The 20,080-nt window shown below is 44.0% G+C and overlaps 1 protein-coding gene across 4 annotated transcripts in view; it reads right to left on the bottom strand.

Moving 5' to 3' along the window:
• The window catches only part of LGR6 (leucine rich repeat containing G protein-coupled receptor 6), a 154,462-nt gene that overhangs the window by 40,127 nt on the left and 94,255 nt on the right, over window positions 1-20,080 (bottom strand). For 3 of the 4 annotated variants that reach the window (XM_056844187.1, XM_056844189.1, XM_056844188.1), the window contains one exon: window positions 11,176-11,391. The exons of the other annotated variant lie outside the window; for it this stretch is intronic. In XM_056844187.1, coding sequence (XP_056700165.1) covers window positions 11,176-11,391 — 216 coding nt within the window. The remainder of the gene's footprint in view (window positions 1-11,175; window positions 11,392-20,080) is intronic. 4 annotated transcript variants of the gene reach the window in all.

The following is a 20,080-nucleotide window of genomic DNA, read 5'->3' as shown; positions in this document are numbered from 1 at the left end:
AACAATGGGTCTGGGTAAAGAGAAAAGTTTGGACCTTGCACTTAAAGTGGAAAAAACTAGATGCCAAAGGCACCACCGCCAAAAAAGTCCTGTCTCTGGTAAATTTTTGTTCAAAGCTTCAAGCCTATAAGGAACACACATAAATAAACTAATAAATCAGCAGCCATCATGGGCATGCTGGTATGAAGTTCCCTGAAGTTTGATGGCTTATCACTTCACAATATATGCAAGAAGCATTCCTTGATAAATGTGTTCCCCTTTTCCAAAATATTCCCATACACAAATTTTGAATTTAGAAAAGCAGAGTGAAATAGCTGGCCAGGATCTTGGTGCATCTCTGACTATTTTTTTTTAATCGAAACATTGAACAAGGTCCAAACAAATAAAGCAGAAAATACCAAACAAATCCAAACTATGTGCGTAATACCCATAAGTACTGCTTATATCCCATTCAACACTTCTTTCCTCACAGATTCTAATGGAAAGTTCATATTCCAAAATTCAACAAAGACAGACCAGCTCTGCATAAATAAGTTCTGTGCTTAAGTATTTTAAGGCTAATTTTGTTCCAACGTTGGAATTGTATCCATTAACATGACAAACCAGAATTTATTGATCCATATTTCCATTTTTGGAAGGGTATATTTCCAAGTTTAAATTTCCCCTTCCTTTCCCCATCTGATTTTTGTTGCATATTATTCTTATGATATGTGAGCCACTGAGAAGGACATTAACAGTGCAATCCTAACAAGAGGGACCTGAAAGGGTTGAGGGGGCAGCGTGACCCTGGCACCTGCCTAAGTGCCACTTGCACTGTCCAAATGGGCACTAACACCAGTGCCAGGCCACTTATGTCAGCGCCAGGGAGTGGCGCAGTAGCACCATGCACAGGTGCTGGTGCAGTTGTGACAGTAGCGTATCTCCGGTGCAAGGGTTCTCGCTGGCACCAAAGGGGGCATTCCAGGGGCGGGGCTGACACTTGTCAGCTCCTTAAGCCCTTTCACCCTGGGGATGCCCCCTTTTGCCAGCGTGAACTTATGCCAGTGAAAATGGTGGCATAGCCCATTGAACTGGATACAGCAGTTTCATGGGCTTTGGGAAAATTATCCTGTGCTTGCATGGCATGGCGAGGTGGCATGGTGAAACTACCCCCCCCCCCGGATTATGCTACCCATTTCTTAAGCATTCTGCACTGCTAGAAGTATTGTAGGTATTAAATACCCACTTACAAACATTCACACATAGCAATAGTACCAAAATTTACTTTATAGAGTTTGTGCCAGTGAAAATTAAGTAAATGGACACATTCACCTGAAATTCTGATTGTCTGTTTTGGATGTTTCTCGTTTGTACAAATGACATCATATTAAATTGTAGATAATCTTGAAGGGACAATTGAGCATAGTATCACCTGGGAAACAGATAAGTCTACAAACTGGAAAACATTTAGATGGGAAATGTCAGAGTTGCACCTCCTCAATCAAATTTAATCATGACTTATGTCATGGCAGAAAGGTTTAACTGTTTTTGGCTGACATTTGGAATGTTGCTTTCTTCTGTTGTGAAGTGGAGCAACTCATGATTGCTCCAGTCCCCCAAAAAACATTATAATCTAACAAGCATCTGAAATGGTGAAACGCTCATGGAAAATGGAATCGGGTCTTTGCCACCAGCTTCATAAAAGCATAAACAAAGTGAATTTGACTCACAGTACAAGCTGGGATGGTAAATATTTGAGGAAAGGAACTTCCCTTCCCTCGTTCCATCCTCTCATCCAGGTTAAACAAATTACTTTAACAAGTAGAATCACAGTTACTCCCCCAGTCCCTGCCAAGCTAAGCTCTGCTTGCACAGAGCCATTACTCCTGGTATGGTACAGATGGTTTGACAGTACCTGTGCCTGTAAATGGCAAAAGCAGAAATGATGAAAACACCCAAAATGAGGACACTCACATCATTCAGGTGTCTACAGAAATTAATGACCATACTTCCTCCACTAAGTCAGTGCTGAACAGGATAGGGCTATTTTATAAAATACATCATATTAAAATACTAAACTAGAATGATTATCCCAAAAGGAAAACAACTTTTAGAATATCAGTGTCTGAATTTTCTTGAACAAAATTTTCTTGGACAAAATAAGCATTACATCTATCAAATGCTGCTGCTAAAAATGGCACCCCTGTGGTGAATTTCCCAACATCATCATGTTGACCAAACCCACATATGCTTAATAAAGCACAGGAAGACTGAAATGCAACAGTAGACCCTCTCCTTGCATGGTAGCCCATCTGCCAGATTATTGTTAGAAGCTCCATGACTTTTAAACAACAACTATTTATTGTAAACATAAAACAGAACAACTTTCTGCTTTGGGTTCGTTTCCTACGTGTTGTTTCTGTTTTCCTCTATCCCGCGAGGGCTACTGGGACATCCGCTCTTTCTTGGGCCTAGTGGAGGATGACATTTCACATCACCATAGGGTTGCCAGGTCCCTCTTTGCCACCTGGGGGAGATTTTTGGGGCGAAGCCTGAGGAGGGTGGGGTTTGGGGAGGGGAGGGACTTCAATGCCATAGAGTCCAATTGCCAAAGTGGCCATTTTTCTCCAGGTGATCTGATCTCTATCGGCTGGAGATCAGTTGAATTAGCAGGAGATCTCTTGCTACTACCCGGCAGTTGGCAACCCTACATCACCATCTATTCAGAACTCCATCCGAGCACATTTAAAACTCCCTTTTTGTTTCTCATACTTCACAAGCCTGAGACTCGTGCCTTTAGAATTGTCTTTGTTTTTCGCATACGCACATCAACAGTTGGAAAAGTGCTTTAAAATAAGTGGCATGTGTGATTTTGAATTTTCCCGGCCTCACTGGTACTGACAGGTAGTAAGAAACCCACAATGTGACAAAGTCACATCATGGTATAACTGTACCTCCAGGTACTAGCTGGAGATCTGCTATTACAACTGATCTCCAGCTGATAGAGATGAGTTCACCTGGAGAAAATGGCCGCTTTGGCCATTGGACTCTATGGCATTGAAGTTCCACCCCTCCCCAAACCCCGCCTCCCTCAGGTTCGGACGGTGGCGGAGAGGGGCCTGGCAACCCTAACTGTACCTAACCATCATGGGAGGGAGGGGCAAATCCGTCAGGGCTGTTCAAATCTCTGAATGTTCCTCCTTAGAAGTCAAAAGAAGGAGCTGGGGGAAGTGGCTCAGTGCTTCAGCTATAAACAGGAGATACTAAAAAAGTCAGTTGTGACTAAGGATGAGCAATTTCATTTCACATTTGTTTATTTTTTGTCAGTGGTTTCTCTATTCTGTTTTTGTCCTCTACTTTGTAGATTAATTTGTATTGTATACACGGGTACAGTTTTATACTTCATTTATACAATGTTTATATACAGTATATATCATTTATATATGGAATAGATGTGTGCTGATTTACTGGTGCGTAAATAATTGGAAAATATGTCTATTTTACTGGAAAAAATTGGTAGGAGGTGTAATAACTCCACAGTGTCTGGTGGCAAAACAGGGAATAGAAAAATGAAAATGGAAATTTTGGGGCCAAAAAATCAAAGATAATAATTATATGTTAGTGACTATTAAGAAACTGTTCAAAACTCCCGTTCCAACTTTTTATCCTAGCCACTGCTTCATTTTCCCTTTTTAAAGCAGTGATTAACATTGACTGGGAAAAGATTTTTTAAAACTTTGCAAGCAGATGTAGAATAAGGAATTGGCTGGGGAAAGTTTTTTTTAAAACCCTTATCTCTAGATCGTGTAAATGCGATTCTTTCCCAAAGTTAGAAGCCCAGGAATCTTCATTACTATGGAGTGATGTTCTGCCCCTTCCATTGTGGGTTAGATCCTAAGTATTTCAATGACCCTTGGCCAGTCTCCCAAACAATGAGGCTAAACAACTTTTCTCCCTTCAACTAGAGATGAATAAAATTTTGCTGCGCATCAAGTCACAACTGCCAGACAGGACAGATGAAGAAAGGCTGCTTCCTATAGTTCCTGTTAACAAAGTGTTGGTCTTTCAAGACTTTCTCTCGTTTAGAAAGTATTCCACGACCCTTGTTACAAACCTACGTGAGAAATGGATGGGAACTGGTGCATACAATTCCTTAGTGGGGGTATAATTTATTAGCAGAGACTGATGCCCATAACTTGTTCCAGATTGGAGCTTGTATATTTTGATGTTGGCTTTTTCCGCCATCAGTGGATGATCAGCCATGTAGCTCCCAGAGGCCCAAGGTGTGCGCAGCAGGAAAGCGTATTGCTGCACCTGGGAAGGTCGTGTCCTCAGCTATGAAACTGCTGATCAGAGGTATCCAGAAGTATTAATCAGGCTATAAATGACATCTCCCCCCAGTAACCCTCCACAGCTGTTCCTTGCCCCTCCTCCCCAAAGTGGCTATTTCAGTAACTCCCATATTAGAACGGTACTTAGGTTTATGGCAGTGACAAGGCCTCCTTCTGCTTTCACATGTCTGTGTTTTAGCTCATTTGTAATGTACACAGTCCTCATGCCAACACCTGGTTTCCACGTATTTTTCAGGGAAAGTTCCTACATATTAAAAGAGCTCATCTGAGGAGAAGCTATGGAGAAATTTCCAGAAATACTATTTTTTCCTTATGAAGGTCAATTCATATCCTTCTCATGAAGGCACTGGAAACTGCCTTAATGTGACCACTGCAGGGATGGGACGTTATCATTTGGGTTGTTTGAACGGAATATAGAGTTTCTGCTGCAATGCTGTACGCCTGCCTAATGCAGGCGTAACAATGCTTAGTAAGATCTGGGCAGAAAACATCCCCTCTGAAAAAAAATTCTCCCAGTTACCTTAGCCATATGTCTGTGACATACCGCCTTTCCACAAAGACAATAAAGGTACATGATAAATGGATCTAGATGCTACAGACTAAAAAAATGTGGACTAGTAGCCAAACAGAGGTTATTTCCAATGCCCTCCAAATAGGGTTGCCAACCTCCAGGTGGTGGCTGGAGATCTCCCACTATTACAACTGATCTCCAGGTGATAGAAATCAGTTCCCTTGGAGAAAATGGCTGCTTCGGCAATTAGACTCTGTGGCATTTAAATCCCTCCCCTTTCCAAATCCTGCCACCCTCAGACTCCATTCCCAAAATCTCCAGGTATTTCCCAACCTGGAGTTGGCAACCCTACCTCCAAACGGTGTGCATAACTTCTAGAGCAATCCTTAGCCTAGAAGATCATACGTCACAGGTTGGACATAAGAATTTATCAAGTATTTTCTTCATTTGTGCAAAGGTACTAACAATGTCTCTGGAGAAATTTCCTTGGGAAAGGAATTAAAGTACACACAGAAATTGTGGGGACTGTGTATGCCTAAGCACACGAACCCACAATCCTTGCAAACCATGTTCATTCAGGACTTATGCTGGCCTCCAACTATCCACACAGACATAAACAGCACTGTCAATTGAGCTACAAGTGAATTGATAGCCAGTGATAATCTTTTAGTACAAATGAAATATATGCTGTGTAATTTGTTACCTAATAATCTTGCTGCTGCATTTTAAACTAGTTAAAGCTTCTTGAAGGTGGAGTGAAAATTGGAGGGAGGAACATTAACAATTTGAGATATGCCGATGATAATGGCAGAAAATAGTGAAGATTTGAAAAGACTACTGCTGAAAGTTAAAAGAGAAAGTGCCAAAGCAGGACTACAGCTGAACATCAAGAAGACAAAAGTAATGACTACAGGAGAATTACACAACTTTAAGGTTGACAATGAGGAAATTGAAATTGTTCAAGACTTTCTATTCCTTGGCTCCATCATCAACCACAAGGGAGACTGCAGCCAAGAAATCAGAAGGAGATTGAGACTGGGAAGGAGCCAGAAAAGATTCTGAAGTGTAAGGAAGTGTCACTGGCCACCAAGTTTACTGTATATACTCGGGTATAAGCCGACCCTAGTATAAGCCGACCCTCCAAATTTGAGGCCAGAAAAGGGAATTTCTTATTGACCCGCGTATAAGCTGAAGGTCAATAAGAAATTCCCTTTACCGGTAATGCTGCACTCTAAAATGGCGTCCGTCATTTTAGAGCGCAGGGACGATCTCACCTCTGCCCTGGGTCACCCTCCCGCTGGCCTCCCAGGCCCTCCAGACCCACCCCGACCCCAGTGCCATCCAAGGGGGGGAGGGGGAAGAGCCCCTGAACCCCCTACTTACCGGGAGACGCGGCGAATCAGCGCTCTAAAATGGCGGCCGCCATTTTAGAGCGGGAGGAAGAGGCCCGGAGGAGGCCCGCGGATCAGCTGGAGGCCCGCGGATCAGCTGTAGAGCGGGAGGACCAGCCCGGGTGAGGTGGGGGGGTGAAGAAACCGCCGCTGCTGCCGCACAGCAGAAGGCGCGGTGCGGTGGGGGTGGGTGGGGGAGAATCAGCTGGCCGGCGGGAGCGCGCTGGGGGGGTGGGGGAATCAGCTGGCCAGCGGGAGCGCGATTCAGGTGGCTCCGAAGGAGAAACCGCCCAATTACCGTATTGACCCGTGTATAAGCCGAGTTGGGATTTTTCAGCCTTTTTTTGGGCTGAAAAACTCGGCTTAATCACTAGTATATACGGTAGGTTAATTCATGCCATTGTATTCCCTATTACTATGTATGGGTGTGAAAGCTGGACAGTGAAGAAAGCTGACAGGAAGAAAGTAGACTCCTTTGAAATGTGGTGTTGGAGGAGAGTGTTACAGATACCATGGACTGCCAAAAAAACAAATCAGTGGGTTATAGATCAAATCAAGCCTGCACTGACCCTAGAAGCTAAAATGACTAAACTGAGGCTATCGTATTTTGGTCACATTATGAGAAGGCAAGAGTCACTAGAAAAGACAGTCATGCTAGGAAAAGTTGAGGGCAGCAGGAAAAGAGGACGACCCAACAAGAGATGAATTGACTCAATAAAGGAAGCCTCGATTTGCAAGACCTGAGCAAGGCTGTCAAAGATAGGACATTTTGGAGGACACTGATTCATAGGGTCGTCATGAATCGGAAGTGACTTGACAGCACTTAACGCACTCACAAAACTTCTCAATTATCTTAAAAGTCAGCTAGAGCATGCATAACTGTGCCTAAAAGAGCAAACGTATGCTGGTCTTTTCAGAATCCTACTCTGGAGAGCCAGTATGGTGAAGTGGTTAAGAGCAATAGACTCTGATCTGGTTTGATTCCCCACTCCTCCATATGAAGCCTGCTGAGTGACTTTGTGCTAGTCACAGTTCTCAGAACTATCTCAGCCCCACTTATCCCACAAGGTACCTGTTGTGAGGGTGGGGGAAGGGAAGGTGATTGTAAGCCCCTTTGAGATTCTGTATGGTAGAGAAATGTAGGGTATAAAAACCAACTCTTCTTCTTCTGTAGGACTTACTTCCAGGAAAGTGTTTTTAGAATTTTTCTGTAAATCCCCATTCTCAAGGAAGAGCTAAAACTGGTGAATCAACCAAAGCTGGTCTAAGAAACATGCTACAGAGGAGATCAGAGCTTCTAGATGTAAACATGGAACAAATAGCACCTCAAAACTAAACCTGTTCTTTCAAGGAGTATGCTACCCTTAGGGTTGCCAACCTTCAGGTGGTGCTCAAAGAGATTATGCAAATAAAGAAACAAAAGAAACTATAATAATACATGTGATAATAATAATAATAATACAAAAGAAACTATAATAATACAAATATATGCACAGTCTGCTAATCCCAGCGATATAACATCAGCGATATAACATACTTACCTTGATGTTATATTGCTGGGATTTGCAGACTGTGCATATATTTGTTGTTATCTGTGCACACATGTATTATTATAGGTTTTTGTTACAGTAGTACTATTGGCCACCGTGCTTTCGTTCTTTATTTGCATAACCTTCAGGTGGTGGCTGGAGATCTTTCACTATTACAACTGATCTCCAGCTGATAGAGGTAAGTTTGCCTGGAGAAAATGGCCGCTTTGGCAACTGGAGTCTATGGCATTGAAGTCTCTCCCCTCTCCAAACTCCGCCCTCCTCAGGACCCGCCCCCAAAGTCTCCAGGTATTTCCCAACCCAGAGCTGGCAACCATACATCCCATTCCAAATAGGCTGACTTCTTGATTGGTACAGAACTGACCAATAGCACCTTTGCCTTGTCTTGTTTGAGTTTCCATTATTGGCTCTCATCCAGCCCATTACTGCCTCTAGGCACCTGTTTAGAATACTCACTCCTCACCTGATGCTGCTGAAAAGGAGAGATATAGTGGTGTATCATCAATTTACTGTACTGACAGCCCTTCTCTAAATCTCCACACAACCTCTCACTGCATCTTCATGTAGATGTTGAATAGTACAGGGGACAGAACAATGCCTTGGGGAGCCCCATAGCATAAATGCCTCTTAAGTAATGGCTCTCAGCTCTGCCTTCTGGTGTCATTCAGCAAGACAGAACAGAACTAGTGAAGTGCACCACCTCTGATACCCATTTTTGCCAGCCTCTCCTGAATGAACCATGGTCAGTGCAGCTGGAAGGTCTCGGCAGGAGTTCATTCCTCCTGTTCGTCTTCCAGCCAACGTTGTCCGTTAGGGGGTCCAAGGCTGTTTGTTATCCAAAACCAGGCCTGAAACCAGATTCAGGTGCATCCAGGTAATCAATGTCACCCGAGAAATCCTGGAATTGTACATCCACCATTTGCTTGAGCACATTTTTCAAAATGGAGATGCCTGCTATATTATTTTTCAGAAAATGAAAAGAGCCCTGCTTGATCAGAGTAAAAGTCCATCTTTTATAGTTCATCACGGGAAATTGGCCAGCCAGTGCCTCCAGAAGGCCCACAAGCAGGGCAATTATTTATTACCAGTTATACTAAATGTTCTGGTGAGCAAATTTCCATGGCCAAAGGCACTTGAACACCACCAGTGATAAGAATAAAATCAACATGGCCAGTTCTAGTTGTAACCCTGATCCTTAAAAAAGTGAATTCTAATGATCATGGAAGAAGAATATGGGAGAAGAGTACTTGTGAAATGTTTAGACAGCTGGTATATAAAAAAACAATAACACTTTTGCTGTTTATCTCATTTGTATCTCATCCTTCCGTTAGATTATTCCATTCTGTCCTCTCAAAAATATTGTAAGATAGTTAGATAGAGACATAATGGCTTGATACCCAGTGAGTTTCATGAATTATTCAGGTCCAGTATTTGAATTCAAGGTCGTTTATGCATGGGTACTTTCACTCACGTTCCCCACCCCCATCTGTCTCGGTTGTTCCTTGGAGTTATGCATGAGTTTTCCCTCCATTAGAGATGACCTCACTGCCAGCCCTCACAAATCCCTGGACTTCCCGTCCGTCTGTTAACCAGACTGTTTCCTCTCCCTTGAGCTCAGCCCACTTAAAATTCCTATGCATAAGGCGAAGCACGGGACACAGAAGCTTGGTTTCCCTCACAGCAAGTAGACTGCCAATTACAAAGCAGCATGTCAAGGGGCAGGGATTCAAAAACTTCCTTCTTCCTCAGTGTTCTTTCTGAGCAGAAGGCTTTTAAAAATGAAACTTGGGTTTCTCCCCCCATTCCTTTCAAATAGCTCTGTTTTTTGTTTTTGTTCTTAAAATGCTTTTTTATGTGCAATTGGGTTTCGGGGGGGGGAACATTTCTCTCAATACAGCCAATTATAAAGCAGCATTTCAAGGGGCGGAGATTTGAGCTTGGAAACTGCTGGTGCATAGACTCCCAACTGGAAAGTGTGGGTCCAGCAAGTGATGAAACTCAGGTAAAACTCCCATGCATAAATGTCCCAGGTCTGCCCAGACAAAATCCAGCAGTCTATTCTCTAACCAATGAGCTCTCAGTCTGTTCTCAAGGAATGATGGCATTTTAGCTATTTGTCCCTTTGAAGGCTGTTCCTGCCTATATTTAGTACTAAACATTACTCTCAAAACAACCCATTGTACTTTTTCCAACCCAGCAACAAAACCCTCCATTTGTCAATTAATGTAGAAAATTTTCAGGAAATGCCCTTTGCCCCACTCAACTCTTGTAACGTGTAGTATTATTAGTGCCACACACATAGTAAGCTTTTGCTTAACTTCAGTTTGCCAGTGATGGTTTTGATAGCCTGGCCCCAAAGCATGTGGATTTCCAGGCTGGAAGGTGCTGCTTTAAATGTGCCTCATAATGAAGCTTTTAAACTATGGCAGTAGTTCTAGGGCAATAAGGAAGCTTGGTAATTACATGGAAACTTACTGATCAACACCAAACAATAAATTGTTAACTAATTTACAGACATAAGCTTCTATTTTAGAAGATGAATAACATAACAAACCACTAGCTCATGCAACAGATGCCATTTACAAACGAGGCCATTACAAAGGTACCAGTTACCCATATAATTGCTGGCTGGAGAATGTTTACTCTTTCTTACTTGCCTGTGAAACAAATGTGTCCCATCTGGATGACTACTGGAAGCAATATAGTTTGCTTAATTTGTTCAACATAATGTAGAATAGGGTTTTACATTTAAACTGCACTAGTATAAAAGAGCTAGAAGTACTGGGGGAAAGGGACATTACAGAGATTTTCGGTTTCTCAGACAATAATATATCATGCTCCTAAAACCACGCCTCTTTGTGTACATACTACTATTTGGTATCGGAACAAGCCAGGGGTGTTGAACTTAATTGTTATGAGGGCTGGATGTGACATAAATGTCATTTGGTTGGGCCAGGCCATGCCTCACCAGCCCAGATCGAGAGGGGGGTGGTGGTTGCCTCTGCTGGCTTGCAGGCGGGATAAGAGCTCTCAAGGGGCCTGATCCGGCCCACGGGCCTTATGTTTGACGCCCCTGGAATAAGCAGTTTCTTTTCTTTTAAACTGAAATGTTTTAGTATATCCCATTATCTATCTAATATTTTACTTGCTAATCTATTGTTTGTATTTTATTTATTTGTTTTATCAAATTGTGATGGCCAATGGCTACACGCAATAAAATTTTCATTCATACTACTATTTGGACTGAGGAGATTTCCTTTACGAGGCACTGCCCAGAGAGAAGGACTCACCTCTTGATTCTCTAGTCAGTACATTGTGTTACAAGAAAATACTTCCTCTTTTTAATTTTTTTTAAAGAAAGCTTTAATTTAAATATAAATGAGAACACTTACAGCACCACAAGGCTGGTGAGGTTCTGGAAGGCATAGTCAGGAATGTGCCAGATTTGGTTGAGTGCCAGAGTCATGGCCTGTAGCGCTGGGAGGTTATTGAGTGCTTTGACAGGGATCTCTGTCAGGGCATTATCATCCAACCAAAGGTGACGTAAGGAGGGCAGCCCCTCAAAGCTCTTCTCTGGGACCACAGAAATCAAGTTGGCATCCAGGCGCCTGCAGGAGAGAAAGAGAAAGCCAATCAGACCTGAGTCCAGCATTGCTTTGGATACAGTGTACCATTAATAAAATAAAGAATTCATCTCTCAACCTTCCGCTTCTACAGAACAAATAGATAGTTGGCTATATGCACAAGAACCAAGGGATCAAGAATTTGTCCAGCCATAATCACAGCCCCCCCCCCCACCAAACTGAGTGATGATAGACACTTGATGAACTTTATATTTTGCAGAATAGAGTGCAGTCGTTTGGTTCATTTTTTTGGCATGGTAGGAAAAAACGTGTAGTCTTGGGGTAGATTTTGCAGAAGAACTGTTGATCAGAGCTGTTTAATCCCTTAAGAGCCCAAGGAGAAAGATGGGCTTGTGGTAGGACTAGGTTTAATTCCCATATCTGCTTCAGATAGGGTTGCCAACCTCCAGGTACTAACTGGAGATCTCCTGCTATTACATCTGATCTCCAGCCGATAGAGATCAGTTCACCTGGAGAAAATGGCTGCTTTGGCAATTGGACTCTATGGCAACCCTGCCCTCCTCAGGCTCCGCCCCCAAAACCACCCACTGGTGGCAAAGAGGGACCTGGCAACCTTCAGAGTGCCATCTGTTAGGATTGCCTAACACCCACTTCCTCCAATGGACTTAGAAGGGAGTAACTCTGCAACTTTGCACTGCGAGTTTGGAAGGACGGGCTGCTATTTAGCTTCTGCTGACCGCCATCTGCATAATGAAACATGAAGGTTTGAGTTCTTCATCCACATTGACGATTCTTAAGGGTAGAGACTTTTTTTTCCAAAGTGAATGTAAGAATTTCTAAAATGATGTAGAAGAGATACATTGGTGTCCGTGATAACAAAACTTTGGTTCTGTATGCTAATGTGGTCTCTTTTGTCCACAGCTATCCCTCTGGGATTCTTACTTTTCCATGCAAAGCTCATTAAATGGGGAAGAATAGCATTGCGCTATTCATGTCTGGGAACAACATGTCTGCCATAGAACCTCCATAATTTCCCTTGCAAGATGCTTCTTTTACTGTCCTGTGATCTCTCAGCCTCCTATTGTTTCAGCAGCTGCATTTGGGGTTGCAAACTAGGTCCCAGACTCCTGGCTCATGCAAGGTGTGCCCCACCCCTACCTCCATTAAAGTGCAACAAAGACAAGGTTGAACAAGTAGCTTTGGAAAACTGATTAATGCAGATAGCTGCTTAGTAATGACATGTAATGACTTCCTGATCATACCACAATTTGTTTACACTGCTTTGTAGTGTCTTCTTCTTGCCTCATATGCATTTCAGTTCTGCAATACCTATGTGGAGAAAAATGTTGCTATACAAAATCCTGAGCACCACAGCCATTAAAGTTCTTGCCAATAGTCTGGCCACTGCTAGTATCCTATTTACAAAATAGCCAGGTTTAACACAGGGTGTGAACACAGCAATTTCCCTGCCAACCACAAACGCAAAATTTAGGGTGGGGGCTGTATATTTGTAGGATGCCCAGGTCTGAGAGAATCATTTGGAGAAGATGTTACATATCCAAAGAACCGTGCATTTCACACAACTCAAGAAATGTAGCATCTATCCTGTACTTTTATAAAGAAACCTTAGTGAGTCTCTCTGGATCTGCCCTACAGTTCCAGAGAAAGCAGCATCAGACATAAATATGTCTGTAGATAAATCTACTAAATAAATAATAAAATCTAACTACTATATACAGTGTCCAGATCATGTGAAGTGGTGGTATCACTTCACTGTGCTGTAGTTAGACTTCAGTTGGAGTACTGTGTTCAGTTTTGGGCACCGTTTAAGAAGGATGTTGACAAGTTGGAACGTGTCCAGAGGAGGGCAGCAAAGATGGTAAGGAGTCTGGAGACCGAGTCCTATGAGGAAAGGTTGAAGGAGCTGGGTATGTTTAGCCTAGTGATGAGACAACTAGGGCTGTCGATTCGGTTCATCCCAAACCAAAAAACAGCCGAATATCCCCTGATTCGGCGGTTTTTAGTTCGGATGGAACCGAACTCAAAAAAGGCGGGAAAACGGGGAGCCAAATTCAGTGAATTCGTGGTGTTCGGCGAATAAATTCAGCAAATTCGGGGTTCGGCGCAGCAGCATAACCGTCAGTTAGTAAGCAGCATTCTCCTGCAGCCAATCGGTGGCCAAGCTGGGTCTTCTTCTGGCCAATCAATTTGAGCGATTGAGTGCATGAGCCCAGCTGCTGCGCGGCCCGGGAAAAGAAAGAGAGAGTATCTGTTTGTGTGTGAGAGAGAAATCCCCGTGGGGGGGTGCTTGTGCACATTCGCTCCTTTCCATGGCTGCATGGGGCGCATTTTTGGGGGTAGAGACCCCAAACTTTCAGCGGAGCTTCAAAGGACCCTTCTTGCGAGACCCCCCAAGTTTTGTAAACATTGGGTCAGGGGGTCCCGAGATATGGGGCCTGAAAGGGGTCCTCCCCTTAATGTGCATTTTTATTCCATTTAAAGCACACATTTGCTCCTTTTCGTGGCTGCAGGGGGTGCATTTTTGGGGTTAGAGACCCCAAACTTTCAGCGGAGCTTCAAAGTACCCTTCTTGTGAGACCCCCCAAGTTTTGTAAACATTGGGTCAGGGGGTCCTGAGATATGGGGCCCAAAAGGGGTCCTCCCCTTAATGTGCATTTTTATTCCATTTAAAGCACACATTCGCTCCTTTCCATGGCTGCAGGGGGTGCATTTTTGGGGTAGAGACCCCAAACTTTCAGCAGAGCTTCAAAGGACCCTTCTTGTGAGACCCCCCAAGTTTTGTAAACATTGGGTCAGGGGGTCCCAAGATATGGGGTTCCCCCCTTTTCCCTATTGGGATGAATGGGATCAGCCAATCCTGTATCTCGAGAGCGGCAAATCCAAGGCAAAACCTCCCGTGCTTAAATGGAATCGTATTGGATTACCCAGTCCTCCCAGTCCCTCCTGATGGAACAGAAGACATCCACAGTAAGACCCCTTTTGGGGCTTTAATCTATAATTTTTCTCCTGTGTGTGTGTGGGGGGGGGGAAGCAGAGTCTGTGTGTGTGTGGGAAGGGAGCAGTTTCTGTGGGTGGGGGGGAAGCCAAAGGGGGCTTTCGCCTGTTCTGTCTGGGGGGGGTGCCCCCTCGAGTCTCTCTCTCCCTGGTTTGAGGGGGGGGCTTCAGTTGTGTGTCCTCAGGTTTTCCCTCATTCATAAGATCGGTTAGGTCTATTTTGATGCTTGCTCAAAAATTGTTTTCAAATTGTGACTTAAAGAACGCATTTGCCTGGTCCTGAGTCTGATGCAAAAGGGGAAATTCCACCCCCTCCTGCTCCTGATGCTTAGCTAGCATGCCTCTGTCCCTTTCCATGGTTTGCAAACTCCCAGGTGTCAGGTGTTGCTTTGCATGGTTGCAAAGGTGTTGCTTTGCACAGTTGTGTTGCTTTGCATGGTTTGCAAACTTCTTCGCACCTGCCCCGCCCTTGCTCCCCGCAGCTCAGCTGTTTGTCGGGGCTGGGAGCTTTGAGTGGGCAGCAAGCTCTGCTAATTGCAAATGCACATTAAGGAGGGGGGAACCCTTTCGGGGCCCATATCTCAGCCCCTGCTGATCCAATCTTTACAAAACTTGGGGGTTATTGCAAGAAGGGTCCTTTGAAGCTACGCTGAAAGTTTGGGACCTCTACCCCCAAAAATGCCCCCCGGAGCCGCGGAAAGGTGCGATTGTGATTTTAATGGCTTTATTCGGCCGAATTTTTCCCCGAACTCCGGACCTCATGCCGAATTGCATGGACCCGAAGCGGGGGAGTTCGGACTTCGGCATTTCCCGAATAAAAATGGGCCGAATTTTGCAGAATCCGAATTTTACCGGATTTTTTTTTCAACAGCCCTAGAGACAACTAGTATTTGAAGGGCCATCATATAGAGAATGGAGGTGATATGATAGCCATCTTCAAGTATTTGAAGGGCTGTCATATAGAGAATGGAGAGGAGTTGTTTTCTGTTGCCCCAGAAGGTCAGACCAGAACCAATAGGTTAAAACTAAATAAAAAAAACCTGACAGAGCGGTTCCCAGTGGAACAGGCTTCCTTGGGAGGTGGTGGGCTCTCTTTCTTTGGAGGTTTTTAAGCAGAGGCTAGATGGTCTTCTGACAGCAATAATGATTGCATGAATTTAGGCAGATTGTGAGAGGGAGGGCAGGAAGGGATGAGCCAGTGCTTGGCTCTTGTGGCCCCTTCTTATATGCCCAGGGTAATGCCAATCACTGCTTTGGGGCCAGGAAGGAATTTTCTTCCAGGCCAGATTGGCCCAGGGATCCTGGAGGTTTTTTTTTTTGCCCTTCTCTGGGCATAGAGCAGGGGTTACTGGGGGACTGGGGGGAGATAGCTGCAAATTTCCTGCATTGTGCAGGGGGTTGGACTAAATGACCATTGGGGTCCCTTCAAGGTCTACGTTTCTATGTAATATACAAAAGAAATTGCAGGTGTCTCCTTTGCATTTCACCCAGAGGATCCAGGAGAGCACAGCCTTTTCGCGATAATTCCACCGGAAACTGCTGAGAAGACTAGATGGCTCCACTGGGTCCCACTATCTCCTAGAGGAGCCAGGAAGGAAAGCCCTCCTGGATGATTGTAACAGCTGGCAAAAGCAGCAGCATGAGTTAAAATTAGCACATTAATCGAATTTGTCCATTGTTTTGGAAGTTTTTTAGCTGAAAAGTGACTACCAAACTGCATGAAATAAATATATATGGTTATTATAAAGGCAACTTATGACCTGAATCTGGATGAGGTCCCTAGGAGCTAACAAAAAAACACAACAATACTGCATAAATACATACACAATTCCCATTTTATTCTTCAGAGCTTCTTGTTAGTTTGGGCATAGCTTGACCACTAGCAATGAATGCTAATTCATGGACAATCAAGGCAGCAGACATATCCGAGCGGGGTCATCTCAAATCAATCTACAGGATGTGATGAAACTACGAAACTGGTCACTGGGCCACTGGGAAAATGAAATCTTTTTGTAGTGCAAAAGAAGTAAATGAGCTTAGAAGGTAGGGTTACTGGCCACCTGCAGTGGATTGGGGGTGGGGGTTAGGGTTTCCAGATCCAGCTTGGCAAACTCCTGGAGATTAGGGGATGGAGCCTGGGAAGGACAGGGACCTCAGTGGGGTACAATGCCATACAGTCCACCATCCAAAGCATCCGTTTTCTTCAGAGGAACTAATATCTGTAGTCTGGATATGAGCTGTAATTCCGGGGGATCCCCTGGTCCCACCTGGTGGCTGGCATGCCTACCAGAAGGGTATAACTCTGTGTAGGATTGCACTGTTGAAAGACGTTTGAATTTTGTCAGAAAAAGACATTCTTATCTTGTTTGGGTTGGCTGAAGAGGCAGGCTTGGGGCTCAGGGGTGCTTCAGTTAATTTGGGATTGATGAGACCCAGATTCAAATCACCCCTCATGCTATGGAAGCTCACTGGGTGACCTTGGGCCAGTCACACTCTCTCAGCCTAACCTACCTCACAGGGTTGTTGTGAGGATAAAAAGGAGGAGAGGAGAATGATGTAAGTCACTTTGGGGGCCCCGGGGAGAAAGGTAGGGTAAAAGGTAAAGGTCCCCTGTACAAGAACCGGGTCATTCCTGACCCATGGGGTGACGTCACATCCCGACATTTACTAGGCAGACTTTTGTTTACGGGGTGGTTTGCCAGTGCCTTCCCCAGTCATCTTCCCTCTACCCCCAGCAAGCCGGGTACTCATTTTACCGACCTCGGAAGGATGGAAGGCTGAGTCAACCTTGAGTCTACCTGAGTCAACCTTGAGTCTACCTGAGTCAACCTTGAGTCTACCTGAGTCTACCTGAAACTGACTCCCGTCGGGATCGAACTCAGGTTGTGAGCAGAGCTTGGACTCCAGTACTGCAGCTTACCACTCTGGCCACTGGGCTCCAAAAAGGCAGGGTACACATGAATTAAATAAATAAATGATGCTGTTTTTGCAGTGTGCTGTGTTTGCATGTGCCTTACCACCTGTCCAACCTGTGCATTTGTAATAAACAGTTTCTTATCAAATTCTCCAGTGCTCCTCCTATTCAAAAGGATCCAGTTTAACTGCAACGGAATGTTGTACTACAAGGGGAAGGGGGGAACGAAAACAAAAACTCCAACAGCCTTAACCAAACTGTAGCCTGGTTACGGTTAGTCAACTTGCTGAAGTCAAGTTGCCTTGTTCCAAAGACATGCAGAAGAGTTCAGGATCCCTAATTCCTATGACTCCCAAATGCAACTCTTTTCTTGAAGAAAGGGATGGGGAGAATATAAAAAACTGCTCCCTTGGCACCAAGAAGCTGCTAATTATATCAATTAAGCAAAACAAAAAAAGCAACCACATGGCTCTCCTCTTTCTGCACTGTATGATTATGACTTCTTAAGCACTTTCTATTATGGTTTAAACCTAGGATAATTGGGCAGATTAAGAGACCAGTGCCAGCTTGTTCCATTTTCACGGAGATGTTTAAGTTTTGGTGTGCTTCTCTAGTGTGCTTCCCAGGTTATGCTGAAGCCATGGCGCTTGTTTCCATCACTTACATTCTGAGGGGGGGATGCTGAGATCACTGGGGTGGTGGTGGCTGAGATAAAATGTCAACTGCATGTGGAAGAAAGCTCTGCAGACAGAAATCCTTGCAGATATTACCAGTGGATCGAAACCTTCATTTAAAATTGGTGTGTGGGGGGTGGGTGGGGGGAGACTCATGTATTTATTCACTAAAAGATTATGCTTCTACTCTGGTAGAAGCGACATTTAACCCAGATCTCCAAGACCCAAATTCTGCAATATTTCTTATCTCTCAAATTATATTAATTCAAGGCTACTCGCTGTTGATTTGTGTATGGCTCAGTTTGTGAAGGAAGAACAAAGAATCTGTTTGTGGCGAAATGAGATTGCTAAAACCTTCCATGTCTGTAATGATTTTTTGCAGATATCTCTACCTTTCTGAATGCTGCATCACTTTGCCTGACCCACAAGTGCCTATCAGCACCATCCTAAGCAGAGTTACACCTTTCTAAATCCATTGAATATCTCCATAATGTTAGGGTCTTTGACTCCTGGAAACCCAATGGTTTTCTAATTCTTATAGGCTGTCTATATATTTTCTCTTGTTCCTGTGCTACATACCAGACCCCAGACCCTAAAAATGGCAGAAGGCAACCTAACTAATCTATTATCTAACAATAGAACTTCCAAGTTGCAAATGGCTGCTTTTGAGCTATCATCAGTCTCACCTTGGTCTTTTATGCATGGCTGTTTCACTCGCTGTCACCTCTCCAATGACTTTGGGACTTTGTGTTGTTTATCCATGCTGTTTCCAACCCTCAGAGGTCACCTTGCTCTCCCCCTGCCCGCATTTTCAGATACCTGTTTTATCTCAAATTTGAAAACAAAGGCAAAACTTGGGGAAATGCAGGGGGGGACTGAGGCGACCTCTGACGGTCGGAAACAGCACGTATAATCAACACAAAGACCCAAAGTTGTTGGAGGGGTGATTGTGAGTGAAACGGCCATGCATAAAAGACCTTCAGTTTCCACTGTTTTTACACCTTCGGAAGTTTAACCCAAACCGTTGTTCTGACATATTAACATGAAAGTCTATAGCTCTTGAATGGTGTCCCAAAACTGTCATCTGAGGCAACCACCTCTTTCTGCCTCACGGTAGGACTCCTGCCAACTTAATTAATTCTATTTGTTTTATTCTATCCTGTTAAAAAAAAAAAAACCATCTGAGATTAATACAGCCCACTAGAAAATGTGAATTCTATATGAAGCCTTTATTGGCATTAGTTATACAACATCTATATAAACATGATAAAAACAATTTAGAATCATCTCCATAAAATTGACACTAAAACAGGTTTAAATGCATTAGAAGTTACTCACTTCACAGCCCTAAAATTACCTCATGAGTTGCAGAAGCTTTTACGCACTTTAATTGTCCTCAGTAAAAATCTTGCCACCACATCAATTATTAGTGGATCCTGTGCGTTCATAAGGATGGAGGCCTTAGTGCTTACAGGTAGCCATTCTTTGTCCACAAAGATTAGGTTTATTAATTGAAAACGACCTCTAGCATACAGAGGACAGTTGATTAAAACGTGGGAGACTTTCAATTTTACCCTCCCCACAAGGACAAAAGGGACTTTATTATATCTCCATTGCAGCACAGCAGAAGGGAGAACATTTAGTCTAGCCAGCAGATAGGCTCTTCTTTGATTAGGATCAGTTAGGCATGTTAAATATTGGGGTATTTAACCCCATCTCATTACGCAGCACATTTCTCCCACCCCTTTTTAAAATGCAACAAACAAGACTGCCACATTGTGCACCAAGATTATCCTCTCCTACTTTTATTACGTGAAGATGATGTTGTTGCGGATGAGAGGTGCGGGGGGGGGGGGGAAGAGATGCTATGACCATTATAGTGATGGAAGGGCACACTGGCATCTCTGTGACAGGGAGAATATTGGAAAGGTGCTCTACTCCAGATAGAGAGTATCCTTTGCAACTAACAGGGAAACCACCTCAACCAAGGACAGAAGGTTGGCGTGAGGGCTAGAAGTGGTGGAAACTGCTGTTCCTAGCCATCACCATCCTCCTGGGGTGTGGCCAGGCCCAAGGCTGGCTGTCCTGCCCCCTGCCCCCCAGAGCCCCA

Source organism: Euleptes europaea, chromosome 2, assembly GCF_029931775.1.
Source record: "Euleptes europaea isolate rEulEur1 chromosome 2, rEulEur1.hap1, whole genome shotgun sequence".
In the NCBI taxonomy this organism is placed as follows: Eukaryota; Metazoa; Chordata; class Lepidosauria; order Squamata; family Sphaerodactylidae; genus Euleptes; species Euleptes europaea.
Note: the sequence above shows the minus strand (reverse complement) of the source record. Positions and strands in the feature narration are given on the sequence as shown.